The sequence below is a fragment of the Oryzias latipes genome, chromosome 3, assembly GCF_053564925.1.
Source record: "Oryzias latipes strain Hd-rR chromosome 3, Olatipes_Hd-rR_3.1".
Classification (NCBI taxonomy): domain Eukaryota; kingdom Metazoa; phylum Chordata; class Actinopteri; order Beloniformes; family Adrianichthyidae; genus Oryzias; species Oryzias latipes.
In genome coordinates this window covers 39,455,564-39,474,609 of record NC_136239.1, presented here as the reverse complement: position 1 = coordinate 39,474,609, position 19,046 = coordinate 39,455,564, and the positions used below count along the sequence as shown (strand labels likewise).

At 39.0% G+C, this 19,046-nt stretch overlaps 1 protein-coding gene across 1 annotated transcript in view; it reads right to left on the bottom strand.

Annotated features, from left to right (window-relative positions):
- Nucleotides 1-19,046, bottom strand: part of si:ch211-186j3.6 (neural-cadherin) — a 445,044-nt gene that overhangs the window by 47,026 nt on the left and 378,972 nt on the right. Inside the window, exons 33-34 of the mRNA XM_023953704.2 lie at nucleotides 14,803-15,067; nucleotides 7,940-8,120 (exon numbers count right to left, since the gene is read on the bottom strand). Coding sequence (XP_023809472.1) covers nucleotides 7,940-8,120; nucleotides 14,803-15,067 — 446 coding nt within the window. The remainder of the gene's footprint in view (nucleotides 1-7,939; nucleotides 8,121-14,802; nucleotides 15,068-19,046) is intronic.

The window sequence follows — 19,046 nt, the reverse complement described above, 5'->3', positions numbered from 1 at the left end:
TGAAAATGCTGACTGTGTGGCGTCGGCAGTAACAAGGGCAGTTTTATGCAGATGGGGCCACATTTTCTGCCTCACTTCAGAAAGCAGAGCTGTCATTAAAAGCTCATTTGAGTGTAACAACTCAAACAAACATTTTATGAAGCCATTACTGCAGGATCTCACTCAGTGTCTATTGAGGAGCTCCAGGCGGCACGTTTTGATGACATCAGGAATGGGTTTCGCCTCCGGTCTCCGTCGAGGTGCTCGCGCTTATTAATATTGACTTAACTTTTCTGCGAGAGAGCAGCATTAGACTCAGAGCGGCGCTGTAATTTATCTCATAATTGCTCCTCTTCTGGCGACAAAATAATCCAGACAAGACAATGAAGAGTTAATGTACTGCATCTTCTCTTAAACTCTATTATTACATAATCACACTCACATCCACCTAATCGGCTTAGCTCCTTTCACTGGCCGCATTGTTAAGAAGCTTTTCCATCCCCGTTTATTTGTTTTGAATGTCATCCACGGTTCTTGATTTAACGACAAGAAAAAAAAAAAAGGAGAAGCTTTTGAAGTCTTTCAGTTGAGTCTCATAAACCTAATTTGCTGGTAAAGTTTGCAATAAACACAACATTGGTAGTAAAGATCACAACATTCCCTGAACTTCGGTCACATCTGATGATCCCGTTTTGGGCTCCAAGCTCTTTCGTGTTGATGCACTCCTCTCTCTGCTCCTCTGAGCTAAAAAAGGTCTATCTCCCAGTTTGCATTTGGTGCAGGTGTAGGAAGATTTAAGTGGCAAATAAAGGAAATGGTCTGCTTCTCTCATTATACGCGGCACAGCAGGTCTTACAGTTTAAATGTCATCTTTTAAAGATACATTTCAACAGGCGCCACAATAAATGGATCCCAGTGTCTCTACACATTTTACTTTTGCCATCAAAGCAAATACAAAGTGAAATGACTTGTCTAAAGTAACATTCAAACTAAACTTTGACTGCTCAAAATAAATGCCGGCTATCTTCATGATGGAGGGGGAACAAAAAAGACCCGGCGGTTTGAAACATAATTAGCTGCGATGAGGATCATAACTGAAGCTCAGTTCCTCAATATTCATGGAGTTTCATGGGAGTCTGCAGAGGTGTTGACTGCAGGACACCTGTCATTCAGTCAGACATCACTGCAGCTTTCGATTCTGTTGCTGACCTGAAAACAGGCTTCTGTTGACAATCCTGCAGAAGAAAATCGGATTTTATTCGTGAATGATTCGTTTTTCCCCCAAACTCTTCAGCTTTGTGAACTGTAAAACCTGACAAAGCCCTCCGTTGAGTCCGCTTGGTTTTCCGATTCAAAAAACTGTCGTCACAAAAACTCCTGCAAACAAATGTTCCATCAACATTCAGGCCACATGGCAGAGGTTCGTTTCCCCAGACGTGATAGACTAGTTATGGTGCGCCACCAATGAGGAGAGGACATTATTTCAATGACAAAGTCTGATAAGAATGCAAATGAGCATCATTGTTTCCAGAGTTTCCATTGTGCACAGAGTTGTTGGATATTTTCAGAGTGGGGCTGGTTTTCAATGTAAATATCTTTTCTTTGTCTATAGATAAACAGAAATGCAAAAGAGAGAGAGAAAAAAAAGAATATCCGTGAAAATTTAGCACAGGTTTACCTGCTTGGGTCCAGATACCAAATGCAGGGACATGTTTTATGACAGTTATTTCATTTTAGTGTTTTTTTTTAAACCATTTGTATGTCCGCATATTTATATACTTCAGACAGGTGAGGTCTGAACTTTTAAAACTAGAAAACTGTGCCCCAAAGTAAAAAGATTTAAGTTTAAAACAGGTGTCACCAATCCATGAACCTGAGCTTAGGTCCATAAACCTGGCCCAACTGAAGTCCAAAAATCTGGTCCATTTCAGGTCCATAAACCCGATCCAGCTCAGGTCCATAAACCTGGTCCAGCTCAGGCCCATAAACCTGGTCCAGCTCAGGTCCATAAACCCGGTCCAGCTTAGGTTCATTAACCTGGTCCAGGAAGGGTCCATAAACCTGGTCCAGCTCAGGTCCATAAACCTGGTCCAGCTCAGGCCCATAAACCTGGTCCAGCTCAGGTCCATAAACCTGGTCCAGCTCAGCTCCATAAACCCGGTCTAGCTCAGGTTCATTAACCTGGTCCAGTTTAGGTCCAGACAGTTCTGCTTCATTTGGATTGCGTAGTGACCGAGTGTTTGCAGGTCACACCAGAATTCATCTATTAAGAGTTTTTTAATAGGAACAGTTACAAAAAGAGGAGAAACTGTAAAGCAGCAGCCCGACGCTCCCTATGCTTCTATTCCAGGGACTTTTGCAACAGTTGATGTGCAGCATTTGTCCTTTTATTCACGTCAATCCGGTCCGATAAAATAATCTTTGCGTTTACGTCTTTGAGCAGTTTGTCTGCATCCTGACTTCTTCCAGCTGCTGGTTTGAATTAATTATGACCAGAAAGATCTGAAACTTTGTTTTCTAACAGTAGTCTAGTCATTTCTAAAGATGCGGCGTTCAGCAGCCATTTAACCTTTTCCTTCGCATAATAAAACCTTCACTGAAGCCTGTTTTAGATGCAGGCTGTTTGCAGTTTTTTTACTGCCTAATCTTCATGTTTGGTCTTCATGTCTTCAATTATTTATAACTGTCAATATACCTCCTTCATGCAGTGGGACTCCACGTTGTTGGCGGTCGTCCTGAACCGCTGGTGTGTATCCTCCTCCGCATTGTTAACACAAACCTGAAGGCCCCACATTAATAAACTAACAACCCTCCAGGTTACGGTTAACCTTTATGAGTCCCGCTGAAGCCGTATGGATGCACTTGCCTCATCTGCATTTTAGTTGGATTTTATAGCATGATGTGTTATTTATCTCAAGTTTTATCGTGTTTGGGAATATAGCACGACTTACGTTATGTTTATTAATCCTCTACATGTAAATTAAAATATACTTTAAATGTTATTGGGATTGTAAGTTACAGTTACATTTTCTTTTTTAATTTGCAGCTTCTCATGTTTAGAGTTGTGTCTTTCAATAGTTAACAGGTCTGAAAATCATATATTTCCTTTTTGTTATGTTACAGTTCATGTGGTGTGGCTCCACACGTTTGATGCAACAGGAGTTTTGATGGATTACATCACTGTTTTTAACAAAAGACTTTTAAGTTACAAGTTTCCATCACAACCACAAGGCTACGCTGTTGCTGATCAGACTCCAGCAGCTCGTCCCATCTCTTATGTGCAACATTTACTGTTGAATATTCACCTAAGGTCAGTAAAAATAGAAGCAGAAGGAGAGTGCAGAGCTTGCCAGTGAGTGGCAGTAGTAGGTGGGCTGCCATGCGGGAGCCATACACTGTGAAGTAAGAAACTGAAGAATGGAGCAGCTGAGAGCCATTACCGGTCGAAGAAGGATGTTGGGAAGTGGACCACAGCAGAGGGCAGCAGGACTTTTAGTGCTGCAGTTCCCCTCATTCATGCATGCAACACAAATAGCAACACTTCCTCGTTGCAGGACAGCAAAGTTTTCAGAAGTTAAAATCTTCTCATTTTTGGTTTTATGCTTGACAGTTTTCTGGTTGGTACTTGCAATTGAAAGGTATAAATTTGTTTAAAAAAAAAGAAGGAAAAATTTGTTTTTAATTTGGCATGTGTGAAGGGGCTTAGCCTTTTATTCTCCTGACTACCATCAATACAAATGTGTACTGTGCAGAGGACATTTCTAACCTGATTATCTCCCAAACACTGCACACTACTAAAGGATCTCCTCCTGGTGTCTGGTGTCAGTGATACCAAATGTAAAATGGGTGGGGCTCTGGGAACTGTAGTTTCTGATGGATTTTAGGGATATTAAGATGAACTTTTTCCAGTTTCAGTGAGCGCAATGTCGGTTACACGTGAGCAAAGTGTAGCTCTTTTTGCTTCAGATAAAGTTGTTTTACTTTTTTTTTTTTTATTGGTGGTTGTGCCGTTTTATTTTTAAGTGTTTTGTTGTCACTTGCTCTTGAAAGGACTCAAGTCAAATCAACACATTTTCAGGTATTTTCTCATCACCCCAAACCACCATTCACTTTAAACTGACTCTAACCTGGCCTATGGTGCAATGATCTAATACTTTTTCCCTGGATGACATCGTAAATATGCCCTTTAAGGTGTCCATAATGAAAAATTAATGGACGACGCATCGGTTGGTATGGTGAAGGACTGACATGCAGGAAACCAGGGTTCGATTCCCGGGGGGGGGAATGAGCAAGCAATTGAATTGGTGAACAGTTAACACCACCCAGTGAGGGCCCTTGGGCAAGACCCTTAACGCTACTGCCTACCAGCACGAACGTGCATGAATGATCCCGGTGATGGTCAGAGGGACCGTAGCCGCGAACCGGCAGCCACGCCTCTACCATCACCAAGTACGAATGAAGAGTGAATGAACAATGGACACATTGTAAGCTCTTTGAGCGTCTGGAAAAGCGCAGATAAATCCAATCCATTATTCTTATATGATGGTTACTTATGAAGGAAATACATATCAAATCAATAGTACTTTAATCTTGTTTTTTTCTGATGGGTACGTTTTTTGAGCCAGAAAGTATTTCTAAATGCTTTAATTGTCCATTTTTCTTTGGGTTTGCATTGTCATTGTCATCCTCTAAATTGTTCAATTCCTCCATGTGTCTCTTCTCCTCCTCCTATTCTCTTCTCTATTTGCTGCTTTCCAGTCTTCACAATTATCCAATTCCATCAAAAGGTTAAAGGAAACCATAAAATAACTGATCAGTTCTGCTGTATTGTTGTTGTGATTCATTGTTACCTAAGCAGTTTCTTAAAATATTATCCATATACCTTTGTTCCAAGTTTCTGCTGATCTGATCACCAACTGGTGTTTAGGCAGCAATACTATAGAACTTTCAGACTATTTGACTTCTTTATTGGTGTCCATTATCACTTTTTAACAGCCAATCAGAATCAAATATTCACCCAGACCATGATATAAATATTTTTAAAATGTACACACCTTCTTTTGATCCTATTGAAAATTGGAACGCTGCAATTTGGACATTTCCCCACTGAAGGACAAATTAAGGACTAGCAGATCTTAAAAGAGCAAAAACATCGACTTAGTATAAACTAAGTAACTAACTAACTAGTATAAACTAACTAAGAATAAACACACATATTTAAAACCCCTTTAGAAGATTTAAAATTCACTTCCATGCGTCTCTATATGCTTTTCCCAACAACATTTAGAGGTTTATGAGGCAAAAGTCAGAAACAGAAAAAGAAACAAAGGCGCGTTTTTCCTCAAGGTGACATTCTCTTGAGATACTAATCAAAGGTTTGCTGCTTTTTCAATCATTTCTTTGCCGCTTGGTTCATTGCTGTATGTTTTAGGGAGTGGAGTGAACTCTTTACCTCCAGGTAAACCTCGTCTTCCATAAAGATTACCTTTAAAGTCTGTACTACAGCTTTAAATCTAACGTCATTTGGATCTATGATCAAATATTTACTCTTAAACAACAAAAATAATGTGTTTTTTCTGCATAACATATCACTTTCTAGAAGATGGAAGACACAGTTCAGCAGTTGTAAATGGAGTGATCTCCAGAACTGGGAGCCTGGGCTCCTTGGAGCCTGCATTCTATCGACAGTAAAAAGTAAATGACCTCTATCCATCTTATCTTTAGACAGTGGGAAGATAATCTAGCAGCAGTGCTGCTGCTGCTGCTGCTGCATCGGCAATCACATGAAATGTGTTCAATGGCATTACTGTATTTGCTACGACAAAAATGTAAATCTAAGATAAAAGAACGGTGGCAGTCGATGCAGCACAGACCGATGCCGCAACTTTTCCTCTCCGTCTGAAGCTGTGAAGCTCAGGATCGTACGGTTTCAGCAATTCCCCAAACTTCCTGGGATAATTTTGTTAGAGCTGATGAAGGATGGCTCTTTCACCGATACAAGCAGTTTCAATGAAGTGTCTCTGTTGAGGTTTCAGAGTCATTACACCGACACTCCATCTACAGGAAGGCTCAAAGCGTAATGATCCAATCATTCCTGGTGTGCAATCTTTGGTGTACATAATCAAACACCTTTAAGATATTAAATAACTTATTTTAGCGACGTAAACATTTATACACAAGTTATAAAAAAAGATAATGACCTTCATTAACTGGAGATAGTAAGGAAATCTAAATAAAACAGATTTATGGGTCCAAAATACAAACTGAAAAGTGTTGTGGCAATTTTAGTAGGTCGGGACCTTTTTGAGCTCTTTTTTTTACTTTAGAATTTTTCTAAAGCTTTTTTGTGGCAAAGATTGATAGTCATCTTTTTAGGCTTATATATATATATATATATATATATATATATATATATATATATATATATATATATATATATATATACACACACATTTCTATCTTGTTTACTGGAAAAATCACAAAAAATCACAAAATCACAAAAAATGACATCAAACCATTTTAATGTTTTATTACAACAATCAAACAAGTAGAGACTAAATAAATGTTTGAGTCCAAAATAAGGAGTATTCCCATTTTGTGTCATAACTCTTGTAAATTTCAAAGCAAAAAACCTTTCTGAAAACATAGAAGACTTCAGCAGAATCTTCAAGATTAGCTGCTGCCGCCTGGTTTTTCTGTTGGCGTGGTCATGAATGGTCACAGCTGGGTCGCCGGCTGGCAGCAGCTCTGACTGGGCAATGTGTAAGTGTCTAGTATCCAGTGCCATCGGCCGCCAGTAGACCGGGGTAATGTTCCCTGCACGCGCACTGCTAGCGCATTCTCAGAGCACAAGAAAATATGTGCAGTGCACAAAATAGAATTACAAAACGATACGATGTGCATCAAAAACAAAGTTACAAACTCAAATTCTTTAGAGATGTGGTCTTTACGAACAAACCAAACAGATCGTTAACATGAACGATGGGAATGGAGTCTGATTACAAGAGCCACTGCGCGGCCTGGTGAGGTAGCTGACATTTAGGTCGCCGCGTGGTGGCATTTTGGCATTAGTGACCTTAGCTTAAACCATGACAAGGTAAGATGAACAACAACTTTTGACAATCTCTTCTCGTTTTCCGCTAAAGACGACCTGACTGTGTCTGAAGAATCAACGTGTGAAAACCCAACGGGTGAAGTTTGGATCTATCTCTCAAGATATGAAAATCCTACATTAAGTCAGTTTTAGTAAGGTTGCATCTGTTTTTGGCCTCACTCACAAAACTTTCACAAACAGGTTTTATGGTAAAAAAAGGGAAGTGTCTAATTTTTGTGACAGTATTTTAAGCCCTTATTACCAACTTTCACTGCCATGCTTGACATCTGGCATAGTTTTAACCCGTTGTACTTTGGCGCCAAACATCTGTGCACCAGTTTGCATTTTTTTTAGATATATTTTCTCCAAATATTGTGCAGATTTAGCTCAGTTAAGCCTCAGAGGCCTTTGTGCTTTCTAAAAAATATTTCTGCAATAAACTCTTGAGTGGTTTTGCATCCCTGCAGTCATTTTCCTACAATAATAATGCATTGATCAACAGCAATGGTTACACCTAAAGGCTTCTGATGAAACTACTTTTCCTGACCCTACGTAAAGTTTTTTTTAAATAAAGAAAAGCTGCAATATTTTACGTTTTTGATCAGATATTTTGATCTGTATCAAAGGCTTGGGAAGTTCACATTGTTTTTTCTTTCTGTGAAATTGAGCTGTGACACCTGACCACTGCAGCTTTACCACAGCCAAACCAAAACATGTCAACACCAGAAGCTGAAAAGTGCTTTCAAAGGGAGTCAGCTGCTGTCAGGTCTCATCTCTACTCCTCTGGATTTAAAAGGATGAGGTTTGGGCCAAGTATTGTTGTGTTAAATTCTGCTTTCACTTAAATGTGCGCGAGTGTGCGCGTACCTGCACTCGTGTACTCTCCACAGGTCAACACAGGTAAAGGGGGGGCTGCATTGGTTTCTCTTGCAGGAGTCTGACAAGCACCCAACAGAGAGCCCTTGTTGGCTGACCAGGGAAACCCCATCTCTTGGCTTGCTGTCCATCGCCAAGTAGCGTCCGTTGAGACGCAAATCCCTCATACAGCCTGCGGGAAGAAAAGCAGTTTAAGGAAAAAAAAAAAACAAAGACGTTTTAACATTTGAAGCCAGAGTTCTTTTCTTTCTTTGGCTAAATGGACGTTTAAGTGCTTTGAGCTTTTGCTGGTCATTGTGCAGATGATCTCCTTTGTTGATGAATGTCAGTCTTCTGACCAGGCCAGGAGAAAAAAAAAACCATCAGTTTCTGTCCATTCTAAATCAATAATCACCAGCAACCCTTAAAAAACCAGCCAAGTAAACAGTTCCTGACTTTTTCATTAAAAAACTCTCTTAAGCTGTCGTCTGCTTTCATCTCTGCTCACTGTGCATGGTGCTTAGAGATTTTAGTTTCTATGTTTGGTCCGCTGGACACTCTTGTGTTTTGAACTGAACTGCGGCACACTTAATGACATTAGCAGTACAGGTGTGGTGTGAGTGTTCACACCTGCAAAGCAGAGCAAACATCTCTGATAAAAGTCCACCCCTTGAATAGCGTCACGAGCAGCGTTCACCTTCTTCCTGCTTGAACTTTTTTTTTACACAACTGCATAAATACTGCAAGTATCACTAAAGCAGACACACAGGATCAGGACATCCAACATACTTCATTCAGGAGTTGAGTATAAATTATTCCCTATTCAGTATTATGTAAATGTTCCCCTGCTTTCACCTTTGACCTTAGTGAACGTCTTTAAGTTTTAGATCATCATCAGAACCGGCCACTTCTGTGTTTTCATTATGTAAAAAGAGACACCAGGTAGGACAAGGAAAGAGAGGAAGAGCTCGATGAATTTGACGAAAGTCATAATTACTTCTGTCAGTTTTTTGTGAGCCTGAACCAGGGTCGGGTATTGATATTTTTAAAACCGCTGCTTTTTTATCTTTGAGGAAACAAAAACACTCAAATAATGAAAAAGAAAAAAGGGTAAAAAGGTAAAGAAGCACAAAGGATTTGCAGAGGAGGTTTTCAAAGCAGACGTCTCCAGGGAGACTCCAAACAGATTTGTGGAAGGTTTGGAGAATAAAGGTCAGTAAATATGACAAAACAAACCTCAACTCAAAACAGTTTATCAGTGTTAGTAGAAGTTTTCATGGGATCAGGTTTTCACAAAGTCTTTAAATGACTGCTACGTCAAATACCAAACAGCATTTATGAAGGAGTTTGAACACATTTGGTCTCTGTTGCCCCATGTGCCTCAGAGTACTGAGATGCTGGAGACTTAAAGATGTTTTTCAAAGCTTTTCAAAACAAAACTAACGTCACATTTTTAGAGAGATTTGGGTTTCTTGAATGCATGTTCAACTTTTTGGTTGATAATATAAAAAGGTTTTCTGGCGGCAGTGCAGGAGACAAATAAAAATTTACAGGAGAGTTTCCAAAGTTTGGTTTCCCAAATTAAAAGTTAAAAAAAATTCACCAGCAATGAAATGCATGAAGTAGGATTGTAGATGTTTGGATTTATTTTCAAAGTATTTTTTGATTAGGATTTTGTCATTTTTAGCCAAAATCAAGAAACCTGTACTGTTTTCTAAGACATAGTTTCAGCAGAGCAGCAGGAGTTCATTAGAAATTGAATTCTAAGGTTGAGGTCGGGACCGTTGGCGCAGAGTAAACCCACCCCCCTTTCCCATCATCCATTTGTTTATGTGATCTCCTCTTAGCTTCCAGCCCTCACAGCTCCTACCTAACATTAGTGGTGCAACAAAAATGGCGAGCAACACCGGATCTATCAAGACGTCCAGTTCTGATGCAGATTCCAGCTCAGACGAGGAAAACAAAGATGGATCTAATCATCTGCAGGTGGATGATCAGAACGGAGCAGGGAGCTTTTTGCCCGCCAATTGTTGCACCTACGTCATTGCTACAAAATGGTAGTTTTTGTCTGCTTCTGATTCACAGCAAATACTCAGAAATACATTCTAAGATCAATTTTCCTTAGACATGTTTTGTTAGAATTCTCTATTCCAACCAAATTGCATTTGCTAAAAAAGTTTCCAAATTTTAGACAAAATGTATTCAGCTCTTGCGATTTCATTACATTTCACAAAGTCAGATTCTCATTTATGTCTCCACTTAGTCAGATTCATAAAACTTTCACTGTTTCTCCTTTTTATGACTTACAGAACCTAAATGAAGAGCAAATTGGAGATTTGTCTGAGAAACCTGCAAAAAACTAAGTGACTGAATGAAAAAAAAAAAAAACTCCATAGAGAAATTTCCTAAATCTGCATAATTTCTAATCAGATTTACAACCATTGCAGCTACTCTGCAGCTACTCTAACCCTAAACACATCCTAGCACAGAATATAATGGTGATGTTATCATGCATAGGGATTGCATGATGTAATTTAAAGTCAGCCTAAAAAAGTCACAAACTTTAGGTTTTATTGTGCTCCGTTGCATCACCCGCCGTGTTTTGCACACGTCGTGGTGAGAAGAGCACGGTAGAACGGCGGGGTCCGCTGTCTGGTTTTACTTCCTTTAATGTGCAGAGTTCGCCTCTGTAACGAGGACTGATTCCCTCGTGGGCATCCTCCACCTTGAAACGAGTAATATCTTAAAGTGTGACTCGCTGTGTCTGGCTGAGGATGTACTTTTGAAGTGCCTTTTAGCCTAATGACTTAGTTGCCACATTTAGTTAAAATTTTATTCGCTCTCTGTCAGGTTTTGAAAAGGAATTTTTTACTAAAGTGAATGCTTTAGCAAACAATCGTGGACACACAGCTTCCACTCCGGCTGCCAAAATGCATCACCACTGCCCATGTGAAAGGAAATGCTTTTAAAATCAATTAAGGAAAAAAAGTCCTGCATTGTTCTTCACTGCCAGAGGCACAGCTGTCTGCCTTTCTTACTGTCTAACTCCAGGGAGCTCTCAGTCTCTTTCACTTTGTGCTTGTATCTTTTACTTCTGACCTCTTCCTCTCTCAGATATCAAACAGACTCTCACTTTTTTCAAATGTCAAAATGTTTCCTTAGATTCCTAAGTGTTTGAACAGAAGGCTTTTTTCTCGGCTCCTGGAGACATTTCACTCCTCATTAGAGAGGCTTCCTCGGCCCCATCAAACAGGTAGCGATTTTCAGGCTTCTCTCAAATGAGTTTTTTTTTTCTCCTGATTTGGCAGAATTTGTGAAATATTGGCTTTGGTTTGCTGGTAGAGTGAATGATGAGGGGATTTGTCAAAGACCTGAGAGGGCAAACAAAGTCCTTCAAGCTGAAATCCAGTAGGAAAATAATTCAGATGTTTCAAAATTCATATTAGGGCCAAACAAATGATCAAAGAAGTTGGTTCTTTCTTGGTTTAGTACATTTTAAATAATCTAAATCTTAAAACAGAATGAAGCCAATGAAGGGTTGATGCTTTTCTGGAATCATCTATCATTTCATAGGCATAGAGGTTAACATTTAAACGTTTTTCCGATATGGTAACCACTCCAGTTGGCATTGAATGACTCACATTGCAACGATTCTAAAGCGTTAGTCACACCCCCTGGTATGGGCGGGTAGACCTGTTCAGGTCTTGCAGGTTTTTGGGTTGTCCGGGTCTGTGGAGGGTCATAGAGGAGAGCGACTGCATTTTAAGGTGTGTCTTTGTAGTTCCCTTGAGGCTGGAATGGCCACCTTAAGGGACGTCATGATAATGGAATGTACCATTCTCCTGCGTGTGGTAAATGTATCGTGAAGCCTTTTTAAAGCTAATGGAAGTTGAACCCTTAACCACTCATGACGTACAGTATAGGGGACGCTATCGTAGGGTTGGTAAAGCACTTGTCTCAACTGTCCTTACAGGTTGTTAAACTTGTACGGGGCACACAGGTGGTCCACTCAAGATATCAAGGTCGTAGACTGATCAGTGAACCTGTAGACCGACAGTCATGCACATTTGTGTCACATTTATTCTATGAGCAGGTCATAGTGAAAACATTTGGGTAAGTAAGTATAAATTAGGTGACTTGCAGGCTTGTCGTACAAAGTTTACATTTTTACAACCCCTAAATCATTTGTGCTGGTCATGGAGCTCATAAGTGCTGTTTCACGTGATACGTCCACGCTCCTTGCCAGCGGCCTGCCTGCTAGACATCCTATGGCTGTCCTACACGCACCCCCATGCGCGCAGCATTGGTGTGCGGTCAAGAAGAGGTCAGTACTGGCACCTTACTAACAACTAGTGTGTGGCGTAAGAAAACCGCAGGAGAGCATCACCCGTCCATCATGAGTGCGTGGAACTTACATTGTCCTTACAAATAATTCATAATACACTTATCACACACAGGACAATTGTACGTTCCATTATTACGACTTCCCTTTAGGTGGCCGTACAAGCCTTAATAACCCTTGTGCTATCCTAGGCATTTTAACGTTGGGAGTTGGGTCATCTAGACCCATTAGACAGTGCACTGAACCTTTTTTCTTCAATGATTTGTGATCTTCACTGGTGTCCATGGATTACATGAAATCTTTCCACCTTTATCCACCTTTGTCATGGTAGGGAGAACACGTCAATGGAAGGGTGGGGTCATCTAAGATAGCACAAGGGTTAAGGAGACGGCAAGACGCACCTCCTCTACCTCGAAGATGCAGCCGCTCCTCTATACGACCCTCCACAGACCCAGACAACCCAAAAACCAGCACCTGTATGGGTCATGTGACTAAGGTTTTAGCTCTGCTTTCAACCTGAATGTTTCCGTTTCCAAAATGAACAATCCTCCTTTTGTGTTTTTCCTTTTTCTCCAAAACGTCACCATATGTTACTTTTTGTAAAGTAACATAAATACACATCCACTATTGTAGAACGGCGTTCAAAAGAACAGTGATGTTCCTCACGGATGTACAAGTCTTCGTGTAGACAATATAGTTCCTGATCATAAAAACACAACATAAAATATATAATACGAATTTGTGGATTTCTTTGTAATAAATCACATAAATTAGTGAGATGTTTTCCTAATTGTTGGTAAGTTATACGCTGGTATTTTTTTATAGGAACTCTTACCTTTACGAAGTTCTCAGTTTCACACTAAAAACGTTTCCTCATGCATGCGGTTAAATCAATCATCACAGAGTAGCGTCAATCATTGAAGAGCTCGGGAGCATAGGATCTTTTTCTGGAATCTGAAAATGAATTCTTGTTAAGCAGCCTCAAGTGGCCTCAGTGCCACAGCAATCTTTTCGCATGACTCTGTCACATCAAACACGTCACATTAAATCCAAACTTCACTCTGGCTTAAGAATCCTGCCAGAACATTCTGCAGATATGCTTTAATTAAATCATTTTTCAAGTACCCTTTTGCGGTTTGTGTTTCATTCCCTTTGTCTCCTGCATCTATCTTTAGTTTCTTTAAAGAATCGTCCAACATTTGGGTCAGTAGGGGTCATTTTCCACCAGCTGGGGGTCAAACTAATAGCTTTAATAAAGCAGCATAGCAGCAACCCTAAGTTTGTTCTCGTATGAAGAGTTATTTAGACTCTTTAGAGTAGTGTGTAACACTCCATGGTATGTGTTGTTGGAGCCTCAGGAACCACACACATGTACACACAAACGGACAATTACAGTTCATTTTCCAGAGGCCTGAATTACACGCTTTCCTCTTTGGAAAAACATGTCATTCTAACTGTCAAACAAGCAAAACCCAAACTTTGTTGATTTGTCTTCAGCCCCCAGAATCAATACCATGTGGAGCCAATTTGGCAGCAATTACAGCGGCAAGCGTTTGTCCTGTAATTCTGTCACATCCAAACCACTGGGAATTGGGTAATTCCTCTGAGGTTTCTGATTGATAATCTATTTTAAAAACGTTAAACTTTAATAAGCAACATTTTTTGTCAGACTTCTTCACTTGAACAGATTTAAATAACCGTCTTTTCTGAACTCTATATAATCCTATTGCAAAATCGAGGCATATTTTAAGAATCTTTATTTTTTTTTATTTTTTAGAGTTTTCCTACTTGGAGAAGTTCCTAATAAAATGTATTACAATAACTGTTACAATAACAATATTGATAGTATCAATAATGGTGAATCTGCTTATTATTTTCTGCCACTTAGGACACTGTTCAGCTGGGCTGCAGAGGAAAAAAGAACAACTTATATTGTTTATGTTCTATTTATAATCTGGTTCAGAAGGAAGTTTTATTTTGAAAAAGAGATCTTAAAATATTATTTTAAAATGAAATGGATAAAATACAAAGTCAATAAAAAAAACACCTTTCAGAATAAGACGAGTGTTTCTAAAAATCCAGATTCAGTCCCAAATCGCAGCATGTCTTTGTATGGATTAACTTTTCTTCCACCTGTTTCTGCACAGTTCAAGAGAAGTTTAATAATTGACTGAATCACGATGAAGTCTGTGGATCAAACGTCTGCAGAAAACCTCCCCTCATATCTTCAGAGATCCTGTGTTAATGGAGAAACTCCCATGCAAACACCAAATCTCTCCGTGTTTGACTGAAGGATGGACATCAAAGCAAACTGTGCCAAATGTCTGAATATCTGATCATGGTCACTTTAACAGAATCAGGAAGCTGGTCATATATGTATCTTACCTTTAAAAAGGAATTGCACTGTGCAGAAGCAGCATTTCTTTACTCTAACTTGAACTAACACAAGCTAATCTGACTACAAGAAAAAGTCCCAGACATCCTAAGAAATCCTGCAAATCCCCAGAGGAAGCTGCCTGCTTGGACCACCCACCTTGAAAGCTCTTGTTGATCCCCGGGGAGAAGGTGTTTCCCAGCATCACCGCACTTTGGTCAACAACGATTTCCCGACTTCTTCCCTTTGATCCCGTCACCTCCCGCTGTCCTCCCCCTCCGTCCAGTTTCAATGTCATCTCGCTGTCGTGGCGATCGAGAAAGACCTCGTGCCAGTCGCCGTTGTCAAGGCGATAGCTTGGCAGGGTCAGGTTGAAATCGCCGTCGCCGAGGTTGTAGAAAACACACAAGAGGCCCTGAAAGATCTGCAGAGAAGAAAACAAAGTTTACAGGTCTTAGCGTTTAAGCAAAAGCCAGTGAGTAGATGGAGGCAGAGAATTCAAAATTAAAACCCCAATCAAATGTGATGAAAAGACTTTTAGTGTGAAGAAATCAGATTTGTTTACCCAATTAATATTTGGCTTTTTGCAGAAATGTTCAAGGTTAATTTGCTCATTTTGATGTTCTTAGTTTTTTGTTTTTTGTTTAGCAAATGTAGCATTTATGCTTTACACAGGAGTGATCTGCTAATTTGACTTTCTTGTTTTGTTTGATTTTTACAAAAAAAAAAAAAAAAAGCATTTGCCCCCCTATGTTAATCTTAGGGAGTACCGGTATTCAGACTGGAAAAGTCTGTTGGTCCGGACCGAGTCCTGAACCTTGTTTTGATCTGTATTCAGACTGCCGTCAACCAGACATTTTGGTTTCCAGCCAAAGTTTGTAAACAAACCATGTGACTAAAGATCTCTTCAGTCATTGGCCAGGAATTATGAGGGTGGAGCAAACTAACAAGACAAAGAAGACGGAAGTACCAGGCTTTGCAGTCCTTATCAGAATAGTTCACCTATTCAAACTTTATGTTAGGTTGATCAATTTTGAACGTCTGTATCAACGTCAAGTACAACAGTTGTTACTGTGGTACGGCGTGCAGAGGTGGTTCCAAGGAAGGTGGCTGCAAGGAAGTTACTAAGGAGAGGATGGCTAAGGTACGCTGATAAGTGTTTGTGACATGTAACCCTTGTGCTATCCTAGGCACTTTAACATGGGGAGTGGGGTCATCTAGACCCACTACAGTGCTCTGAACCTTTTTTCTTCAATGATTTGTGATCTTCACTGGTGTCCATGGATTACATGAAATCTTTCCACCTTTATCCACCTTTGTCATGGTAGGGAGAACACGTCAATGGAAGGGGGGGGGGGGTCATCTGGACCCCATAGGACAGCACAAGGGATGGACTGTCTGGAAAACAGTGTGAGAAGCAATCCTATCACGTTAAAAGTTGTTTAAAGAGCCTGTGTTAATCTGGCCACATTTCAGTGAGCTGTTGCTTTACATTTACTGCATTTACTGGCTACGGTGGCCATTTTGGTCCAGTTGTTCCACTCCGAGCACTGAGCCTACACAGAGCGAATCGAAGCTCAGTCTATCAGAAACGACCCAAAATCAAAAGACGGGTACGAGGGCGATCCCGGACCAGATCTGCTTGGGTGTATTCAGACGGAAAATCTGCCCCGGATTAAATGTGTCCCACTTGACATAACATTTTTCCACTACTTTTGGTATTGACTTTTGGTATTGATGCAGATTTTTCAGGCAATTCTGCTTATTTTCTAATATAATTTGGAGAATCAATTATGTGTTTCATATTATGTTTTTTTTAAATGAAACACACATCCTTGAAATGAGCCGAAATCCCTGTAGAGAAAAAGATAATTCCACTTACATGACTTCTTCGGGGTTTTTTTAAATTAAAATTCAGCTCTTTTTAACTTTTCTTGAAATTTTTATTGAACAACCACTCAAAAATGTATTTTAGCTGTTTCTTTTACTGTTTTATGCAAAGCACTTTGAAATGTCTATTTATACAGAATGTGCTGTAGAAATAAACTTGCATTGCCCAAAACAGACCAGCAACAAACACATTTTTAACGTCTTTCTTACATTGCGTGGTTAACATTTTATACTTTCAATCACTAGTTAAAAAAGAAGGAAACCAAACAAAGTTTCCTTCCAATATTGTAAGTCAGACAAACAAGCATTCTGCCAAATCGCTCATTCTTTTATCACTCATTAGAAATTCTAAATAAATCTCTGTGAGTTGGAGAGAAAAAAAACATAACCATCCATTCCACTGTTTACACAGATGTACTGGCAAGTAGTTCATGTTCAAAAAGTTGATTTGTTTGAACTGTTTTTCTGCCACAGATCTGAGCCAACTAGATCAGCTTCATTTAATACAGCAACACATCTTTAGAGCATTTACAATAATATAGGAAAAACCAGATCTTTATCTTTAATGAACACTTTGAAATTAGACTTAATCTCTTACCCTCCTGACAACATGTGGTCCTAAATTATTTCCTTCTTTTCCACGTGCTTCTGCCCCCATTGATGGAGCCAAACCCCCCCAAACCCCAGCTTGTTTTTACTGAGGACATTATAAATGAAGTGGAAATTTTTTGAGGATGTGACAGGACAAAAGCTCTGGAAAAAACCAAAACATTTAATGTTCCCTTTCATATCATTTATTACAGAAATAGGTTTACCTCCACTACTCTGCTAAAAGTCGTACTTAGCATTCCTGGAACAGACTAAAGACATTCTTATTAGAAATATGAAACAGCGTTCTGGATGCTCGTTTGTTTCTACGGTTTAATTAATCAGGGATGTTCAAAGTAACGATGGGGTCAAATCAGGATCAGCTAAAAGTTTAAAAAAAAGTGTAAATTAGAAAAAATAAAAAAATAAAAACCTGCTTTAAAATTTGAAATAAATTGTAAATTAAAAAAAAGCTTGAATTAAAAATAGTAAATTTAAAACAAAAAAAAATTACACTTTAAAAAAACTATAGAAAATTTGAAAAACATATTTTAATATTTAATAAGCTACAAACCTAAAACTTTTTTCAAGTGTAAGATAAATATGTAATAGCTGCTGTTCTGCATTTTAATTTTCATATTTTCGTTTCTCTTTCAGTCAATTTATTTTTAATTCAGACTTTTTGTTTTTGAAGTTGATCCAAGTTTTACATGGGGGCGGGGCTTTGAGCTCATTGGCCACCAGGACATGACTGACATTGAGTTATAAAGGTTACGGCGAAGAAATGTCCGCTTCAGAACAGCGTCCACTGTTGGTGTCAACCGTCCTCCAATGTACCAAACTTTTGAAGGTCACAATGAATACGGCACATCATACAGGATCATCTTTTTATTTTTCAAATATTCGATATTTCTTTTAAGTTTACAATGTGAACTTCTGAATTTAAAACTGTATTATAATAAAAGTATCATTATAATTTTTTTTAATTCACAATATATTTAAATGCAGTAAAAATGCAATAAAATAGAAAGAAAATGTGTCACTAATATAAAAGAACTGTTCTAGAATTCTAGAACATTTGAAATAAAATTGTAGATTAAAAAAACAATGTTTTAAATTTAAAGAAATACTGAAAATCTAAGGGAAAAAAAACCTATAGAGCTAAAACTGTTACCAAATGAAAACAGCTGTTTTGTATTTTCAGCTTTTTTTCTTCCTGTTTCTCTTCCTCGTCACTTTCAGTCCTCATTTCACAGTTTTGCTTCAGACGTTTTTGTTTTCTGAGTTGATCCTAAATACATGTGAGGGCGGGGTTTTGAGCCTATTGGCTAACGGCTCATTACAGAAGTTATGGTGACATCATATCCTGTCCGGAATGGCGACTGTTGTTGGCGCTGCCCGTGTCATCCCTCCTCTGACCGATGTACCAAACTTTGGGAGAACATTGTCACCACGGTAGGCCGCATCACAGACAGGATGACACGGGCGGCGCCAACAACAGACGCTGCTTTTTTAAACTCAAGTTAAAATGACTGTTTATTCACTTCCAATTTCCCACATTTATTTCAATTCTAAGATTTCTTTCCAAATTTACTTTTTTCCCCAAAAAATTTCTTTCAAGTTTAAAATACATATTTTAATACATATAATAAGTCTGATTTCAACTTTTTTTTTCTTTTGCTTACCATCTGGTTTTTATCCTTTTATTTGGACCCCATACATTCATGAATTTAGATACATGTATTTTATTTTTATGTATTTTTGTTTTTTTATGCTAATTGTGTACATTTCCTATGTATTTAAAAAAAAACGCCCCTCTCACTCTTCCACGGGTGGTTTCTCACCCAAGCTTGGGTCCTCTACCAGAGGCCTGGGAGCTTGAGGGTCCTGCAGTATCTTAGCTGTTGCTAGCACTGTTCTTTTCA